We start from the raw sequence: 19,530 nt of genomic DNA on the forward strand, positions 1-19,530 counted from the left end.
AAATGTTTGAAATCCCAGACAACGATTGGGACTGTTTGGCACTGGGAGAAAGGCAGGATGTGTTTAGAGGTACTTCTGGAAACGTTGTGTGAGATATTCCAGGTGTGTTTTGCTCTGCAGTTATTCCTGTTGTGGCTGAGGGGGCCAGGAGGGCTTGGGGCAGGTGTCCCATCCCCAGGGAGCTCTCCCAGCCCCAGGGCAGGCTGGGCTCACACGGCCTCCACGTAGTTGGCGGGCAGCATGCCGGTCTTGCCGGTTCTCTGCACGGTGCCGTACATCCAGCCCTCGTCGATGGCCTGCACGTTGACAATGGTGTCCCCGTCCTTGAAGGACACCTCGTCCGCGTCCGCCGCCGTGTAGTCGTACATGGCCCGGAATGTCTTCTGCAGGGACACGAGGGACAGGTCAGAGACTTACAGGGGACACAGGGGACATGGCCACACCCTGACATGGCTCAGAACCTCTGCAGGGACACAAGGGACATGGTCACACCCTGACATGGCTCAGAATGTCTTCTGAAGGGACAGAAAGGACATGGTCACACCCTGACATGGCCTGGAACCTCCTCTGCACGGACACAAGACAGAAGGGACATGGTCACACTCTGCCATGGCCTGAAATGTCTTCTGCAGGGACACAGGGGACACAAAGGGACATGGTGGCACCCTGACATGGGACACAAGGGATGTGGTCACATCCTGACATGGCCTGGAACGTCTTCTGCAGGGACACAGGACAGAAGGCACGTGGCCAAAGCCTTACAGGGGATAGAAGGGACATGGTCGCACTCTGACATGGCCCAGACCCTCTTCAGAAGGGACAGCAGGGACATGGTCAGAGCCTTACAGGGGACACAATGTCTTCAGGGGCCCAAAGGGTCATGGTCAAACCCTGGCATGGCCCTGAATGTCTTCTGCAGGGACAGAAGGGACATGGTCAAACCCCAGGGGTTGGGATTGGTGTCACAGCAGGGTCCAGCTGCTCCTTCAAACCTGGCTGTGGATTCCCCTCCCTCCCTGAGCCCCTTGGGTACCTGAGTGCCACAACCCCAGGGGTGTGCTGGTGACACTGAGCCTGAGTAGTGTCCACCACCAGCTCCCAGTGTCACTTTGAAGTTGTTGCCTCCCAGCAGTTTTTGGGGGCGATGCCATTCCCCCTTTCTTTTACTCCAGAGGCAATCTCTGAACGAGCACTTCCTCCCACCCCTCAGTTTGCAAGGGCTGAGTAGGAAGAAGAGCCCATTCCAGGTTTCCAAATGCTCATTCCAGGTTTCCAAATGCTAATTTCAGGTTTCCAAATGCTAATTCCAAGTTTCCAGGCACAGGGGAGGCTCTGTTCCCCTTAAGTCCCTGTCACACCTGGTTTCATACAGAGCTTCAGCCCCACAGACTGGGATGTCACCAACTCAGTCTTGGATTAACTCTATTAATTAGTGCTAATTAATTGTTAATTAGTGTCTGAGACCCCTCTAGGTCCCCAAGTGCCCCAGGGTTACTCACCCCAGCAGTGGAGGGGTGGGAAGGCACCGAGGACACCGTGGTTTGCTGGGTGGCCACTGAGGATGAGCGTTGCTGTGGCAGCTCAATGGTCTTGACCTGCTTGTAGCCCACTGCAGAGAGAGAGTGAGGTTATTATGGGATAGAGAAAGATCATGGTGTGGGGTTTTCACTATGAAATTGTGATGGAGCTGGTCTGGAGAAAGATCATTGTGTGGGGATTATGGGATTGTGATGGAGGTGGTTGGGATAAAGATCATTGTGTGGGGTTTTTATTATGGCATTGTGATGGAGCTGGTTGGGATAAAGATTATTGTGTGGGGATTATGGGATTGTGATGGAGCTGGTTGGGATAAAGATCATTGTGTGGGGATTATGGGATTGTGATGGAGCTGGTTGAGATAAAGATCAGGGATGTGCCACAGGGGTGGGTTAAGGTCAGTTTAAAAAGCACATTTAAGCTGTTGCTTGTGCACAACTCGGCATTTTGGAGATGTTTTTCCCTGGCTGTGGGGGTTGCTGCACACTCTGCCACGAGCAGTGGGGAGCCTGTGTGTCCCCCGGGGTGGCTATACCTGTGGTCGTGGTGGTGAAGAAGCCCCCGTTGCTGTAGTAGGACAGGCGCTGGTCGGTGCCCTCCGAGGGCTCGGATTTCTCGTCGGCCGCGCCGCTGATGCTCAGGGCGCTGGCGGAGCGCGAGTGCTCGCGGCTGCGGCGCTGCGCCTGGACTGGGGGCACAGTGGGGACTGTCACCACCTGGGGCTCAGAGCCACCAAACCCTGGGGCTCTCAGAGCCACCAAACCCTGGGGCTCAGAGTCACCACCTTGGGGTTCAGAGCCACCACCCCTGGGGCTCAGAGCCACCAAACCCTGGGACTCTCAGAGCCACCACCCTGGGGCTCAGAGTCACCAGCCTGGGGCTCAGAGTCACCAGCCTGGGGCTCTCAGAGCCACCAAACCCAGGGCTCAGAGCCACCACCCCAGGGGGTCTCAAAGTCATCAGTTCCCGGGCTCTCAGTGTCACCAGCCTCTGGGCTCTCAGCGTTCCCAACCCTAGAGCTGAGACCTCATAGAACCCAGCCCTGCTAAGCTGAATTTTTCCACAATCCCAGTGTAGTTTTATAGTTCCATAGTGGGATTTCCCAGTGCTTTTTTGAGTATTCCATGCTGAAGTCCTGCTCTTCAATATTCACAGTATTTTATCCTTTCTGCAGACTCTTTCCCCTTAGTCCTGGCTGCTTCCAAAATTTTTATTCTAATTATCCTGTGATTTTCTTCCTGACACTGCACTGGACCATCCCCATGATTTTCTACCATCCAGGTATTTTTCCTCTCAGACAAGAGTTAAAAAAAAGGTCACTGAAAACAGCCTGTTCAGTAATTCCAAAAGGAAGCACAGGTTGTATCATGGCACCTGTGGATCATATAAACAATCCTCCTCCTGCCTCTGTTGGATCCTTTTATGATAGGAATATTAATAATGTATCTTTTGACCATTACTTACACTAGTGAGGAGCAGCTACAGCCAATTTCTCCTCTGTCCCCTGTGTCCCTTGGGGTGTCAGCTCTGTTTGGCCCCCAGAACCCCCCCTTGCAGGAGTTCAATCCCATTTTCCCCCTGTGCAGCCCCTGGGACCCACCTGAGATCATGTGCAGGCTCCGGGACTGGATGTTGTCCTCGGCGGGGTCGTAGTCGAAGACGGAGCCGGGGTTGGTTCTCCACACCCGGAGCCCTGCAGGAAAAAGGACATTTCCTGAGGAGAGGCCGAGCAGCACAGCCTGGCAGGACAGCAGGACAGGAGGTGTGTCCTCCCCAGCACTGGGAGTGTCCAAGGCCAGGTTGGATGGGGCTTGGAGCACCCTGGGATAGCGGAAGATGTCCTGCTCATGGCAGGGTGGCACTGGATGGGCTTTAATGTCCCTGCACCCCAAACCAGTCTGGAATTCTTTGAAAAATCACCCTTCTTTTATAAATCAGTGCTTCTCAATTCTATAGCACAAATTTGGCTTTTTTACAATCAATCTACAGCAAAGTATTTCTCTAATAGATAGAGATGGAGTTCAAAGTAGAAGAACCATAAATGCAGTGTGACATTATCAAGGTGGGGACAGCAGCAGGTCATTTACAGCTGTTGGCAGAGAATATTTCCAAAAAGGACTTGGATGAGGACATCCCCAAGTAATGATGAATTAGAATTGATGTGGCTGAGCTTGAATTGAACCCCTCCTGTAGCAGATGTGCCCAGGTCTCCTGACCTGTGAGGTTCTCCTGGTCCTGGTCCACGCGCTTCCGCTCCATCTCCACCACCCTCCTCTGGATGCCCCTGTAGCTGATGTCACTGAAGTCCTGCATGTTCTTCTTCACGCGCTCCGTGATGGGGTCGGTCACCACGGGCGTGAAGCTCCCTTTGCTCTTCTCAAAGTCCTCGTGGTACTTCACCTGCAATTCCAAAGGATTGTGATTCCTGCTTCCCTCAGGGGCATTGCCAGCTCCCGAACTTTGCCTTTCCCAATCCTAACCCCAGACTTGCTTTAGCATTAAAGCCTTGGGTACCCAAACCTGGTAGGACACGTTGTCCTTGCTGCCAGGCAGGGTTATTTTTATATTGAACTCTTTTTATATTGAACTTTATATTGAATTTTTATATTGAACTCCCAGGGGAAGGCCAGAGCTCTTACAGTGGAGATGTGTTTCTGCGTCTCCCGTACGCGCCGCATCTCCGGCGTGTCTAAGACGTAGGCGGCTTTTCCTTGGACTTGCTTGCGGAAACTGTCAGAGTAAAGAACCTGCCAGGGAAGGAGGAGCACAGGAGTCACCTCTGGAGCACCAGGCTGCCGAAGAAGGGCCAGTCCCAGATTTTTATACATTTTTTTATAAGTGACTCTTACTGAAGAACCATAATTTTATACGTCACAGAATATCACAGCAGTAATTTGAAATTTAACTGTTTAAAAACTCCCAAGAAAACCCAATTCATCACAGAAATACTTGATTGCACCGGAAAGGTTTAAAGAATTTCATATCTTTCCAAGCCTCTCCCGTCTGAGTGAGGATTTCGGGGATGAGAAATTCCTTTCCTGTGTTTCACCCACCGAGCTGATGTTCTCCTGGTTGCGTTTGGCTCTCTCCATCTCCGGGGTCAGCGGGGTTGGAGTTCCCTTGGCCATGTGCTCCTTGTACAGCACCTGCAGGGCACAAACACAGCTCAAGCTGGAAGAATTCCAGCTTTTCCTGGGAATGGGGTTAATGTTCAAGCAAACTCAGCCCTGCAGAGTGGAAAAGATCTCGGGAAACAAAGCAGCTGAACCGTTATTGGCAAAAGGTAAAAAAAAAATAATTTAAAACATCAAAGGGAAAATAGGCAAAAATAAGGAAAACTGGGAATATAAGGCTGAATTAGGTGGAGTTTGGCTGAGGATGGTTATTTGTGACACAAGGTGCTTGGCTGTGCTTTCAGTACCGAGCTGATTTGTTCTTGGTTCCGCTTGACTCTCTCCATCTCCGGCGTGACCGGGCTGGGAGTGGCCTTCCCTAAACCTTCCCTGTATGCAACCTACAGACCACAGAGGAACTCAGTCACGGGGCAGAACTCCACACCACACCTGGGGTGTTACTGGGTTTGCACTCAACACCAGCCGTTAGGGGAAAAAAAAATAAAAATTAAGGAAAAATCGTATTAACAAGTTAAACAACAAAAAAATCCTTTAAAATTAGGAAAGGTGGGGCGTGGGAGAAGTCAGGAAAAATCATATTAACACGTGAAATGACAAAGAAAAATCCTTTAGAATTCCAGTACTTAAGAGGTGACTTTAGAAAGAAAAAATTAGAGGGTTAAATAAAAGCAGGCAGAGTGAGGTTATTCAGAAGAGCTCTTTGCCCTCCGCGGGTGTTAAGCACGGCAGTGGGAGGGTTTTCCTGCGGGAATACCGAGCTAATCTGCTCCTGGTTGCGTCTGACTCGCTCCATCTCGGGAGTGACGGGCGTGGGGGTCGCCTGCCCCACGTTCTCTTTGTACAACACCTGCGGGACAAACACGAGCCGGGCTCTTAAACAGCCCCAAAACACCGCGGCTCAACACAAATTATTACTTTGTTACCAGATTTCAAAACCTCAAACGTTTAGTGAGGAACAGGAGGAGGAAAAGTGGGATTTGGGGTTAAGGGCTCTATCCAGGTGGCTCCAGAGGCTCAGGAAGTGCCTCTGGCTCTAAAAAGCTGTGTAAGAAATGCTTTATGTGCTTTTTTAAAATCTATATTTGAAGGAATTCCTGATCTTTTCAGGAGGGAGGTGGAAGTTTTGTTGCCACACTGCCCCAATAATGATGTCAGGGATGGGTGCTTTTCCCTGAAGTCAAATCCACCTGAAAATCCAATGGAAGGTGAAACACTGAACACAGAGAGGAGCCTGAATATCCCTGGAAAACCTGGGCTAGTGAGAGGTAAGGGAATGAAACGAGCTCTGTGTCCTTTCCAACCCAAACATTCCCTAATCCCCACCAAGGGATCTGAACTCCTGAGATGGTCTGGATAGAACCCACAAATTCACAAACCAAGTTGTAAAAAAGCCCTAAAGTTCTGGATCACACCGTTAACACCAAAGTAATTTGGGTTTAGAAGAAGCAATTAATGTGCAGAAAAAAAAAGAAATACATCTGTTTTTAAATTAAAACCAGCTCTGAGTGGGAGTTAGGCTGTTACTTGATTAAGTTGAAGCACAAAGGAAAGCAGAAATCTCTGGCAAGGTACCGAGCTAATGATCTCTTGATTGCGTTTGACTCTCTCCATCTCGGGGGTGATGGGGGTCGGGGTCACCTTCCCCACATTTTCCTTGTACAAAACCTACAGGATACAAGGGAGTACCCAAATGTCATTGAAAAGAAAAAGAAAAACAAAAACAAAAAAAGCCCAAAAAGCAGAACAAAGAGCTTTGGAGCCGTCCCACCGAGTTAGGGCTGGGGCATGGGGAGGAGTTGGAGCTTTGCCATTAATTAATCCGGGATGCAGGAACGACGGCAAAGCACGGGGGGAGTAAGAAAGGGTTTAAAAAATTGAATCAGGACAACACCATCCATCCCAAAAAGGGTTTTGTTTTGTTTTGTTTTTTCTATTGAAACCCTGCCTGGGGTAGCGTTAAGGGGAAGCACGGGCAGGGCCTCGGGGCAGAGGCGTTTCAGGGGTTAATAAGCACAGGTTGCTGAGGCTCCAGCCGGGTTAAACACCCCACTCCGGTTTTCAGGGACTCTTCCTGCTGTAAGTACCGAGCTAATGATCTCCTGGTTGCGCTTGACTCTCTCCATCTCGGGAGTGACGGGCGTGGGGGTGGCTTTCCCTATGTTCTCCTTGTACAACACCTGCGGGATGAGAGGAGCCGGAGAAAGGCACAGTCAGCACCAGCTCTCCCCACGCGTTCCCTTTCTCTCGGATTTAGTCCATAGGCGGTTTTAGAGCAGGTCCTGGGCGCTGATTTAGTAAAGGAGTAGTTTGGCAGCCTGGCTTGAACCGCTGCTGATAAATGGGGTAAGTACCAAAGAGCACAAAATCCCCCTGGAGGGGCTGAGCACGGCAGAAAACCCAATTAACTGCTAAAAGAAATTAGCAATTAAACCCAATTAAAAGAAATGGCAGCACTGCAGAGAAAAGGAGAGGAGTTTAAGAGGGTTTAGGATTAGAGCAGGACATTAAAATCACTCTTAAAACCAAGATCAACCGACCCGAGTTAACATTTCAACTGGAGAAAGCCACGAGTGAGGAGCGAGCCCTGCTCTGAGCTGCGTTATTTTGGGACAAATCTTTCTCCAAACGGTTAAAAAGGGCTTGGAAAGAGTTAAAAGGTTTCAACTCTGGGTTTAAAGAGTTAAAGGGAAGTTTTGCTCTTGGCAAAGTACCGAGCTGCAAATCTCCTGGTTGCGTTTGACCCTCTCCATCTCGGGGGTGACAGGAGTGGGGGTCCCTGTCCCCACGCTCTCTTTGTACAACACCTGCACAACAAGAAACCATCCAAAGCCATCAGCACTCATCAAATCCAAATTTTTCTGTGGAAATGGGAGCTTCTAACCCCCCACTGCAGCCTCCTGAGAAATCACACCCTCCCTCTTCCATGGTTAAAACAATGCATGAAGAATTTTAGATATAAAAGATATAAAGCATATAAAGGGAAGATGGAACAGGGAAGAAAACTGTTAAAAATATTAAGACTAAAATAAATATTTGTAAATAACTCCGAAAAACGTAAATATGTGTAAATAATTCCATCAGTGAAGAACTCAGAGGTCAGTAACACAGCGAGGAAGTGAGGATTGATTATGAGGATATGTTTGTGGGGATTGTTTGTGGTGTTTGTGGGGATGTGTTTGTGGTGTTTATGAGGATGTGTTTGTGGTGTTTGTGAGGATGTGTTTATGAGGATGTTTGGGGGGATGTGTTTGTGGGGATGTGTTTGTGGAGTTTGTAGGGATGTGTTTGTGGTGTTTATGAGGATGTGTTTGTGGTGTTTGTGGGGATGTTTATGGGGATGTGTTTGTGTGGATTGTTTATGGTGTTTGTGGGGATGTGTTTGTGGAGTTTGTAGGGATGTGATGGTGGGGATGTATTTATGAGGATGTGTTTGTGGGGATGTGTTTGTGGAGTTTGTAGGGATGTTTATGGGGATGTGTTTGTGAGGATGTGTTTATGGTGTTTGTGGGGATGTGTTTGTGGTGTTTGTGGGGATGTGTTTGTGGGGATGTGTTTGTGAGGATGTGCTTATGAGGATGTGTTTGTGAGGATGTGTTTGTGGTGTTTGCGAGGATGTGTTTGTGGTGTTTGTGGTGTTTGTGGGGATGTGTTTATGAGGATGTGTTTGTGAGGATGTGTTTGTGAGGATGTGCTCATAAGGATGTGTTTCCGTGGAAGTGTTTATGAGTGGGTTAAGCAGAAGGAGGAGAGGAATTGTGTATTTTGAGGGAGGTTAGTGAGCGCAGTCACAGGGAGAACCCCAGCTGCCCACGGTACCGAGCTGAGGTGCTCCTGGTTGCGCCTGACCCGCTCCAGCTCGGGGGTGACCGGGATGGGGGTGCCCGTGCCCAGCTCCTCCCGGTACAGAACCTGCGGGAAAACCGGGACAGAAATCCGGGATGGGAGGGAGGAAAGATGGAATCCTGCTCCAAACAGCAGCACTGCTCACGCCTGGACACAAAACCAGGCAGGACAAGCTGTGACAGCACCAAACAATCCCAAATAAAGCGGCTCTGGATCCTCTCCCAGCCCAGCGCACCCCACCCAGGCACGGTTTAGTTCGCCAGGGTAAAATCAGGAAAATCGGGAAAATTCACTCCACGGAACAAAACTGAACGGGGGATTACAGAAGGAAAATAGGGTGGGTTTTTAAGAGTTAAAAAAAATAAAATTGTTGGGGCTAAATAAGGAAAGGGGGCGAGGTTTTAAGGGTTAAATAAAGAATTGTGGGGAATAAATTATGAAAGCAGGGTGGGTTTTTAAGAGTTAAAAAAAAGAATTGTGGAGTTGAAAGAAGGAAAGAGGGTGGGTTTTTATGAGTAAAAAACCCAGAATAGTTGGGGCTAAATAAAGGAAACAGCGTGGGTTTTAAGAGTTTAAAAAAGAAAGGATTGTTTGGGCTGAATATAGAAAATAGGATGGATTTTTAAGAGTTAAAAAAAAAAGATTCTTGAGTCTAAATTAGGAAAAGAGAGTGGATTTTTAGTTAAAAAAACAGGATTGTTGGGGCTGAATATAGAAAATAGGATGGATTTTAAGAATTTTAAAAAAAGACTCTTGGGATCATATAAGGACAACAGGATGGGATTTTAAGAGTTTAAAAAAGGATTTTGGAATTAATTAAGAAAATCAGGGTGGGGTTTTAAGAGTTAAAAAAAGAGGCAATCACACTCCAAAAGGTGGGATTCAATTACCAAAATGTTATAATTAAAAATCAAGGGAATAAAACAATGTAAGTAATAATTATGAAGGAAAAAATTCTGAGAGGGACCAGGATATTATTTTCAGGGTAAGTAAATTATAAGGAAAAAAGAATATGGTTTTGTTGGTTAAAAAGTCTTTTTAAATCGATTAAAGGGACTTTTTTTTGGCTTTTGGAGTTCAAAACTACCGAGCTAATGTGTTCTTGATTGCGTTTGACCCTCTCAATCTCGGGGGTGACAGGGGTGGGGGTTCCTGTCCCCAGCTCCTCCTTGTACAACACCTGTGGGATCAGGGGCAAAAAACACAATCAAAGCAGCACCAAAAACACCCAGAGCACCAGAGAGGGGCTTCTGACACGTCCTGGGGGGAAAAATCCCTTGGGATAAAAAACTCATCTAAAACTCTGCTGGGACTGAGGCTGAAGAAGGCTGGATTTAGGTGGGATATTGGGGAAAAAAGATATATTTGTATATGAATAATATTCTACATAATATAAATAATTCTACATAATCTATAAAATATATGTTAATCAATTAATATAGAATTTTATATTTTATATATATATATATTTATGTATTATGTATTACATACATATAATTTCTAGCACTCTCCTGGCTTCAGTGGCACTTCCCTCAGCTTTCCAGACATTCCAATGCCCCCAGAACACTTCCCATGTATCACTGCCATATTTACTAAAGGAAAAGGCACCAAACCCAAAGGAAAAGGCACCAAACCCAAAGGAAAAGGCTCAAGCCCAAAGGAAAAAGCTCAAGCCCAAGGCAGGAGCAATGCAGGCACCAATCCCAGCTGATTTTCCACCCCACACCCATCACAGCAGGCTCAGGGATCACAGATTTGAGTAAGGCAAGGAGTAGTTTGGATTTCATACATGACAAAACCAGGGGAAATCAAAAATAATCAAGGATTGAAGTGATTAATGAAAGGAAAAGCAGATCATAAAAAATATGGCAGGAAAAAGATGGAAAGAAGGGATCTAAACTCATTAGTGACGGGTCTAATCAAAGTAAGTCACGGATTGCCGAGGGAAAAATGGCAGAACTCAAGGGATGGGATGTTCTGGTGTCAATCAATTATTTTGGGGTTAAGATTATTTTAAAATTCATTAAGAGGGATTTTTTTTGGCTTTTGGAACTCCAAACTACCGAGCTAATGTGTTCTTGATTGCGTTTGACCCTCTCAATCTCGGGGGTGACAGGGGTGGGGGTTCCTCTCCCCAGCTCCTCCTTGTACAACACCTGTGGGATCAGGGGCAAAAAACACAATCAAAGCAGCACCAAAAACATCCAGAGCACCAGAGAGGGGCTTCTGACACGTCCTGGGGGAAAAAATCCCTTGGGATAAAAAACTCATTTAAAACTCTGCTAGGACGGAGGCTGAAGGAGGCTGGATTTAGGTGGGATATTGGGGAAAAATGAAATATTTATATGTAAATAATATTCTCTATTATATATTATAAATAATTATATATTATACATAAAATGCATATTAATCAATTAATATACAATTTTATATTTTCCATATATTTTTAAAATATATTATGTATTACATACATATAATTTCAAGTGCTCTCTTGGTTTTAGTGGCCCTTCCCTCAACTTGCCACACATTCCATGTCCCCCAGAACACTTCCAGTCCATCCCTGCGACATTTGCTAAAGGAATAGGCTCAAACCCGTAGGAAAAGGCTCAAACCCAAAGAACAGATTTAAACCCAAAGGAAAAGGCTCAAATCCAAAGGAAAAGCACCAAACCCAAAGGAAAATGCTCCCAACCAAAAGGAAAAGCACCAAACCAAAAGGAAAAGGCACCAAACCCAAAAGAAAAGGCTTCAAATCCAAAGAAAAAAGTACCAAACCCATAGGAAAAGGCACCAAACCCAAAGGAAAAGGCTCAAACTCAAAGGAAAAGGCTCAAACCCAAAGGAAAATGCTCAAACTCAAAGGAAAAGGCTCAAACTCAAACTCAAAGGCACCAAACCCAAAAGAAAAGCACCAAACCCAAAGGAAAAGGCTCAAGCCCAAAGGAAAAGGCTCAAGCCCAAGGCAGAAGCAATGCAGGCACCAATCCCAGCTGATTTCCCATCCCAACCTCATCACAGCAGGCTCAGGGATCACAGATTTGAGTAAGGCAAGGAGTAGTTTGGATTTCATACATGACAAAACCAGGGGAAATCAAAAATAATCAAGGATTGAAGTGATTAATGAAAGGAAAAGCAGATCATAAAAAATATGGCAGGAAAAAGATGGAAAGAAGGGATCTAAACTCATTAGTGATGGGTCTAATCAAAGTAAGTCACGGGTTGCCGAGGGAAAAATGGCAGAACTCAAGGGATGGGATGTTCTGGTGTCAATCAATTATTTTGGGGTTAAGATTATTTTAAAATTCATTAAGAGGGATTTTTTTTTGGCTTTTGGAACTCCAAACTACCGAGCTAATGTGTTCTTGATTGCGTTTGACCCTCTCAATCTCGGGGGTGACAGGGGTGGGGGTTCCTGTCCCCAGCTCCTCCTTGTACAACACCTGTGGGATCAGGGGCAAAAAACAGAATCAAAGCAGCACCAAAAACACCCAGAGCACCAGAGAGGGGCTTCTGACACGTCCTGGGGGGAAAAATCCCTTGGGATGAAAAACTCATCTAAAATTCTGCTAGGACTGAGGCTGAAGGAGGCTGGATTTGGGTGAGATATTGGGAAAAAATATTTATATAAAAATAATATTCTAGATTATAAATGATAAATAATTATATATAATATATCAAATGCATTTAATCAATTAATATATAATTTTATATTTCCTATCTTTTAAAAATATACTATGCATTATATACATATAATTTCTAGTGCTCTTCTGGTTTCAGTGGCACTTCCCTCACCTTTCCACACATTCCAACACCCCCAGAACACTTCCAGTCCATCCCTGCGACATTTGCTAAAGGAAAAGGCACCAAACCCAAAGGAAAAGGCTCAAACCCAAAGGAAAAGACACCAAACCCAAAGGAAAAGGCTCAATCCCAAGGCAGGAGCAATGCAGGCGCCAATCCCAGCTGATTTCCCATCCCACACCCATCACAGATTTGAGTCAGGCAAGGAATAGTTTGGATTTTATACATGGGAAACCAGGGGAGATCAAAAAGAATCTAGGATTAAAGTCATTAATGAAAGGAAAAGCAGATCATAAAAAATATGGCAGGAGACAGATGGGAAGAAGGGATCTAAACTCATTAGTGACGGATCTAATCAAAGTAAATCAGGGATTGCCGGGGGAAAAATGGCAGAACTCAAGGAATGGGATGTTCTGGTGTCAATCAATTATTTAGTTGGTTAAAAAGTCTTTTAAAATTGATTAAAAGGGACATTTTTTGGCTTTTGGAATTCAAAACTACCGAGCTAATGTGTTCTTGATTGCGTTTGACCCTCTCAATCTCGGGGGTGACAGGGGTGGGGGTTCCTGTCCCCAGCTCCTCCTTGTACAACACCTGTGGGGCAACAGGGCAGTCAAAAAGAGGTGAAAACAAAAAAAAAAAAAAGTGCATTTGATGGAGGGAATTAATGGAATTTTATGCCCAATAAATGTACTAGAAAGCAGGAAAAATTAGGGAGCATAAATCAGTTATTAGTTGTGATAAATGCAGCTGGGAATACAAATCCAACTGCCTGCATAGGCTCCAGCAGAGGAACAAAGTATTACAGGAAGGGAATTCAGCAAAATTTTTTTAAATAGTTTTTAAAATGCAAAATAGCTTAAACTTCAGGAAATAATGCACATGAAACATTCAGTGTTAAATTATAAGAAAAATATTTTTTCAAAACAAGTACATAAAACCTAGTGCTAAAAACGTAAGAGCAGAAAGGGGATATTTTTATGAGTTAATTTGAGGGGATTTAAAGTTTGCAGGTGTTAAATAGCTAGAGAAAACTGAGTTTTTTCCTGTAATGATAAAAAGATACCGAGCTAAAATTCTCCTGGTTGCGTTTGACCCTCTCCATCTCAGGAGTGACAGGAACTGGGGTGCCAACCCCCAGCCCCTCCTTGTACAACACCTGTGGGCAGCAGGAGTGTGGAAATTAAAATAAAACATAATAATAAAATAAAACAAAATAAAATAAAATAAAATTTTAAAAAATGGAGGGATGGAAGGAAAGGGGAGGACAGAGAGGTCAGGGAAGAGAGAGAGAAAAGAGAAATAGTATTGTGAAACTGCAAAGTGTGGGAAAAAAAGAGTTTTGCTTTGGTCAAAGCTCAGCACAAAACCCTCAAGGAAAAGAACCAGGTGATGATGGTGTCACCTCAGCCAGGGCCAGAGCTGCTGGAATGTTCCAAGGCACCTGGAAATTCCCTGGCAAAGGCTTTTCCCTACTCCAGCTCCAGATGTTCTGCCAGGACTGCAGCCGGGCTGAGATGCCTGTCCCTGTCCCAGGGATCTCTGCCAGGACTGAATTCCAGGTGGGATTGGGACAGAGTGACCCCAAAAAGTGACAAATTCAACCAGAACTGCAGAACAAAGTGGTGGCACAGTGCTCTTCCAAGTGGATGTGTCAGGAGGGGGAATTCCAGACAGGAATTCACTCCTGCAGCACTTTTCCCATCTCCACTGGATGCTCTTGGTTTTCCTTCACTGCCATGAGCTGGGAATGTCACCTGAGCTCCTCACAAAGCCCTGGGGACACAGCAGAGTCCCAGCAGGACAGGGACAGGGACAGGGACAGGGACAGGCACAGACCTCTCACTGCTCCAACCCAAACCATTCCCTGTCCCGTGACTCAGGAAGGGCTGGGAATCCCTTTCCCATTGGCAGGAGGCGCTGGAAGGGTGGGCTCTGCTCCTGAGGAGCAGTGCCACCATTCTCACAAGGAATATGTCCTTGGGAAGCAAAGGAAGGCCCTGCTCCAGGGCTTTCATTCCTGAGGTTAAAATCTTCCATTTGGAACAACGGCACAAGTTAACTCGAGGGGAAAATGAAAACTTGAGGATCCTGCCAGGGCTTCAGGGGGTTGATTAAAGAAGGATTGCTCCCAACACGCCCAAGGATGTGACATGGAGGAGTTAGAGGGGCTGGGTGTGGGTTTGCAAGGGGAGCAGGGGTGCAGATCCCTCAGTACCGAGCTGATGTGCTCCTGGTTCCGTCGGACCCGCTCCATCTCCGGCGTCACCGGCGTGGCAGTGCCAGCCCCTAAACCCTCCTTGTACAACACCTGTGAGGGACAACAGCAGTGCCACAAAAACCCCACTCAGCACAGGCCAGACCCACCAGATCCCACTGTTATGGGATTGTGTTTAGTTAGGATCACCTGGGGCTCATTACACGCTCGTTCCAGAGGCAGGGATTAAGGAAGAGGCTGTGAGGGATTATTCTGTGAATAGGTCACTGCAGAGAGGAGATAAAGGCTCAGAGTAAAACAAACGTGGGGAGAAACACCACAACTCCACAGGGATGTTCTGCTACCCAGTTTAGCTCAGGAAATGCCAGGATTATTTTCAGGCAGGTTTGTTCTTAGAAGAAAAGCGCGTGAAGGTGTAAATCCCCCGAAAGCACAAACAGTGGAAGATCAATGAGTTAAAACCCAGCCAGGACTACACCCCTGAGGAAGAACAAGGTTAGGGTGTTAGGAGCACAGGATTATAACAACAGCCCATTGTTATAAATCCTGCAGAGTGGAAATACCGAGCTAATCTGCTCCTGGTTGCGTTTGACCCGCTCCATTTCTGGGGTCACGGGCGTGGGGGTGCCTGTGCCCAGCTCCTCCTTGTACAACACCTGTGGGACACAAGCAGGGTCAGAGCAGCCCTGGGACATCCCTGACCTGCTCACTGCCATTGCAGACTGGCATTGTACACAAGTGAAAACACAACTCACACCCCTCAGGATCTTTATCAGCGCCAGCTCAGAGTAATTTCCCTTCAGTTCTTCACTTAAAGGACACAAATTCAAATATTCTGCTGACCCCACCCTGAGAGGGATATCTTACTTTCATCTTAGTTCAGGAAATATGATAGAATTACTTTTCAGGCAATCAGCATTTCTTGATAGGATTAATAAACAGCTCAACCTTTTCTGGAATTGCTCAGTGTACAAAGACTTCATTGTGGGCTTTATTCATTTTCACTTCTGTTTGTTTGCACCACTATTGTACTTTGTGTTAAACCTCTAGGAAACAAAAACAACTGAGTGCCACCACTCATGTTATGAGGTTTAATTTAACCTGCAGTTATTTGATTTTTAAAATGGTATTTTTCATGAAAGGAGATGTTTGTGGAATAACCCCAACCATGTGGGAATGGGTTGTTCCATTCCAAATGTAGCAATACACCTGACAAGTGCATTGTCTTATTTTGACCCACAGCTCTTCCTGCAAGTAGGAAAATCCTTGTACCAAAACAAAACTTGCACCAAAACAAACTAACAAAAAAAAATTCACTCCTCAGTGTCATTGAAACAAATAAATCAGTTACAGCAAGGGAAAACAACTTGTGGTGAAGGTTAGAAGAAATGAGGAATCATTTGGAAAAACAACTCAGTTGTCCATAAGTGAGCTGTGAAATTTACACTTGACTGGATATGGGAAGATTTTGTTTTCCCTTATAATTATCAGGGACTATATATATATATTATATATTTATCACACAAAAAGGCTTCAAATGGGTTTTTTCCTCAAAGTTCTATGTTCCTGCTCCCTTTTTTCCCAGTCAAACTTCAACACATAACCTGGGGCATTTTTGTTCCTAGCTCTGTGCTCAGAAAAAGCCACAGAAGAAACACAGGCAGTGACTGATGGGGATAATTCCTGTAAAATTCAGATATTTCAATTTCCTGCTGCTGGCCATGGGGATTTGGCAGAGCTGGAGCTTTCCCAAGGGGAAAAGGTGCTGGAGAGGGCAGGGAACAAGGAATTCCTGGGCTGCTGTGCAGGGAACAGGGACATTCCCAAGCTGATGTGCTGGGCACAGGGACATTCCAGGGAACAGGGACAGGGACATTAATTACCGAGCTGATGTGCTTCTGGGTCTCCTTGACGCGCTTCACCTCGGGCAGGTCGGGAATGGGAGTCCCTTTGCCAATGCTCTCCTTGTACTTCACCTGCCAAGGAACAGGAATGAGGGGAGGGAAAAGGATCTACAGGAAAGCTTTCAAAGGTTCATAAAGAGATTTATCCTGATCTGTGCAGAGGGGAAGTTTGAAGGACTTCACCACCTTCCCAAGGGATCCGTGACAAGGCAATTCAGCTGTTGAGTCACTGGGAATGGCACTGAAAGGGTTTTATAAAACCAGATAAATTCCTTTAAACCTGACACTATTTGGTCTTTTTACCAACCAAAGGAGAATTTGGGATGTGTAAGAATCCCTCCAATTTAACAAAGGTGAGAATCATCACACAACGTTTCAGCAGTGACAGTGCCATTGCATTTCTGCTTTGCTAACAACAAAAAAGCCTTTCACAAGAACATTTTTAACATTTTTAACACATTCTGCATGAACAAACTGGCTGCAGTGTTAGTGCATGACACTAAATGACACCACCATTCAAAAAAGCATGGAGGAGGTTTAGGAGCTTTGAAATAAAATTAATAGGTAAAATAGAGGGCTGTGACCTTTTAGGTAACATCCAAGTTTGCCAGGACAAAACAAACCAAAAAATTCACCACCAGAAAATTCAGTCTGAGCAGAGTAAAACAGATTTTCCTGGGAGATGGTCCCACCCTGGAAGAGGTTGTGGAATCTTCATCCTGTGGGATACTCAAAACTCAACTCATCCTAAAGCTGAGCCACAGGGTTGGAATAGATGATTTCAACACATCCCTTCCCACCTAAATACCTCTTTTTTTCTGTCCAAACTATATCTGGGATGAGATCAAATTGACAGCAAGAGCTTTTGTGGTTTAGAAATGGGTGGTGAGTAAGAAATAGAATGTTAATCATTAGAGAGGTTACTGTTAAAGTAACAAGGATGGGCAAAAACTTCAAGAAAGTCACCCTTGACTGGGTGGGTTATTGCCAAAACACTGTTAGCAAGATGTAAAGAAAAGAAAAATAGAAAAAAAATTATTTCAAGTTGAATTAGCAGCAGTAGAGTGAGTATTAAAAACCAATCCTTGTGTACCGAGCTGATATTATCCTGAGTTCGTTTAACTCTCTGCATCTCTGGGGTCTTTTCAATTGTGGTTCCAGTTCCAATATCTTCTTTATACAAAATCTTAACATTTAGAATGAAGACAACAAGGTTAAGCATCCAAAACACAACATTCTTGCTCCCAGACACTGAATTTGGACACAACGGAGCTGCTGAAAGCCCAGAGGATCCACTCTGGTCACTGCCTCTCTGAAGATGTCCAAAGTGAGCACCATTTGGGGAAAAAAAGAGCTGATTTTTTATATTTAATGCTTTTTAAGTAGGAGATAATTTATACAATAAATCAAAATATCAAATATATTTCAGTGGAATATTCCTGGGCTAGTGGAAGGATTCCTTATGGTAGGATGGAAGAAGATGAGCTTTATGTCCCTTCCACCCATTCCATAATTCCATAATCAAAACATCTGTGGGCTAATTTTAGGATTGAAGATCATTATTTGCTCTTATTTGATTTATACAAATATTTTCCACTTTGTAATTTGTTAATGGTGCTGGAGGCAAAATGCCACAGGAGACTTGATGGCAACAGGAACTGGGCAACAACTCAGGCACACAGAGCACGAGGGGCAGCAGGACAGGGAGGGACTGGCATGGGAACAGCACAAAGGAAAGGGACAATAATTATATTCAAGTCATGAGGGATTGTTTAACTCCATCACAGCTGGGTCTGTGAAAGAGGGCAATCATCTCACAAAAACAGTGGGAAAAAACTTTATAAAGCCCAGCTAAACCTACTGTACCTGTAGGAGAAGCAACAAAAAATTGTAATTTTATTAAAGACATTAAAGTGTATTTTTTGGGCTGAGGAGTGAAGACAGAGGTGACCATACCGAGCTGAAATTCTTCTGGTTTTCCTTCACCCTCAGGATTTCTGGGGTGTCCTGAACCACTGTGACTTTTCCTTTGCTGTTCTGTAGGTCTGACTGGTACTGAAGCTGTGAAAACGGGAATTGGGAAATGTTAACTCTAGGCTGTACAAATTCCCTCACAGTTTTCTTCAAAAATGAGATAAATATGGGTTTGGTTTTGGTTTTTTTTTTTTTTTATTTATTTATGGACTTACATTGCTAAAGTTCTTCTGATTCTCTCGGACCCTCTGCATTTCTGGTGTGTCAGCCACAGGCACATAGTAGGGCATGCTCTTCTCTGCATCTTCCTTGTATTTTTTCTGATGGAAAACCCCAAATGGATTAAAATAGAAAACACAAAAGCAGCAAGAAACAAACTGGAGTTATTGAATGTTGAGTAGTGCCCATCTTTGTGGAGATGTGAGTTCTTCTCTGTCTGGTAGAAACTGAGATTATGCCTCTGTGCAAGATTTATTTTAGACAGCAGGTTATTGAGGAGTAGAAAATTAGGAAGAATCTGCTTAAAGAAGAATTAGCTTTGCAAAGCAAGAGAAATTATTGTGTCACTTGACACAGCAGTAAAATTAATTTGATTATTGCCATAGAATTCCAGAACTCTGGAAAGATTTGTTCTGAAGGTTGTGGGAGGCAGTTATTTGGGTGTTTCATTAGTATTTCCTGGAGTTCCCACATGAGCAGGATTAATGGCTGCACTCAAGATACCTGGCTGGAAAGGTTCTTGACCTGCTGGGCATGAATAATCTCTGGAGTATCAACAACACTGGTGTAGTTGGCTTTCTCCATTTCTGCCAATTGTTTGTATTTGATCTGTTGGGCAAAGCTCACGTTTAGGGGTCTCTGCACAACAGCTCACACTGGGTTTACCCAGAAAAATCTGAATTTTCCTTCCTGAGGAGCTCAGAGGGTCAGGGTGGCACAGACCTGGCTGGCGATGTCGGTGGCGTTCCTGGCGCGCACGAAATCCGGCGTCTCCAGCGCCAGCTCGGTCAGGCCCTTGCCGCGGATCTCCTGCTCCAGGGCCCGCTTGTACTCCTTCTGCAGGGAGACAGGGATGGGGAGGGCAAAGGGCTCACATCCACAGCCACGCTCCAGGAACAGG

At 45.3% G+C, this 19,530-nt stretch overlaps 1 protein-coding gene across 1 annotated transcript in view; it reads right to left on the reverse strand.

Annotated features, from left to right (window-relative positions):
• The window catches only part of NEB (nebulin), a 98,341-nt gene that overhangs the window by 299 nt on the left and 78,512 nt on the right, over positions 1-19,530 (reverse strand). Inside the window, exons 124-140 of the mRNA XM_030952015.1 lie at positions 19,353-19,466; positions 19,134-19,238; positions 18,626-18,730; positions 18,393-18,497; positions 17,530-17,622; positions 16,416-16,508; positions 15,096-15,188; positions 14,533-14,625; positions 6,755-6,847; positions 6,243-6,335; positions 4,590-4,682; positions 4,176-4,283; positions 3,753-3,936; positions 3,137-3,229; positions 2,072-2,224; positions 1,500-1,609; positions 1-383 (exon numbers count right to left, since the gene is read on the reverse strand). The exon at positions 1-383 is cut by the window's left edge and continues 299 nt beyond it. Of these exons, the coding sequence (XP_030807875.1) occupies positions 210-383; positions 1,500-1,609; positions 2,072-2,224; positions 3,137-3,229; positions 3,753-3,936; positions 4,176-4,283; positions 4,590-4,682; positions 6,243-6,335; positions 6,755-6,847; positions 14,533-14,625; positions 15,096-15,188; positions 16,416-16,508; positions 17,530-17,622; positions 18,393-18,497; positions 18,626-18,730; positions 19,134-19,238; positions 19,353-19,466 (1,902 nt within the window). The 3' untranslated portion in view covers positions 1-209. The remainder of the gene's footprint in view (positions 384-1,499; positions 1,610-2,071; positions 2,225-3,136; positions 3,230-3,752; positions 3,937-4,175; positions 4,284-4,589; positions 4,683-6,242; positions 6,336-6,754; positions 6,848-14,532; positions 14,626-15,095; positions 15,189-16,415; positions 16,509-17,529; positions 17,623-18,392; positions 18,498-18,625; positions 18,731-19,133; positions 19,239-19,352; positions 19,467-19,530) is intronic.

Source organism: Camarhynchus parvulus, chromosome 7, assembly GCF_901933205.1.
Source record: "Camarhynchus parvulus chromosome 7, STF_HiC, whole genome shotgun sequence".
Taxonomy (NCBI): domain Eukaryota; kingdom Metazoa; phylum Chordata; class Aves; order Passeriformes; family Thraupidae; genus Camarhynchus; species Camarhynchus parvulus.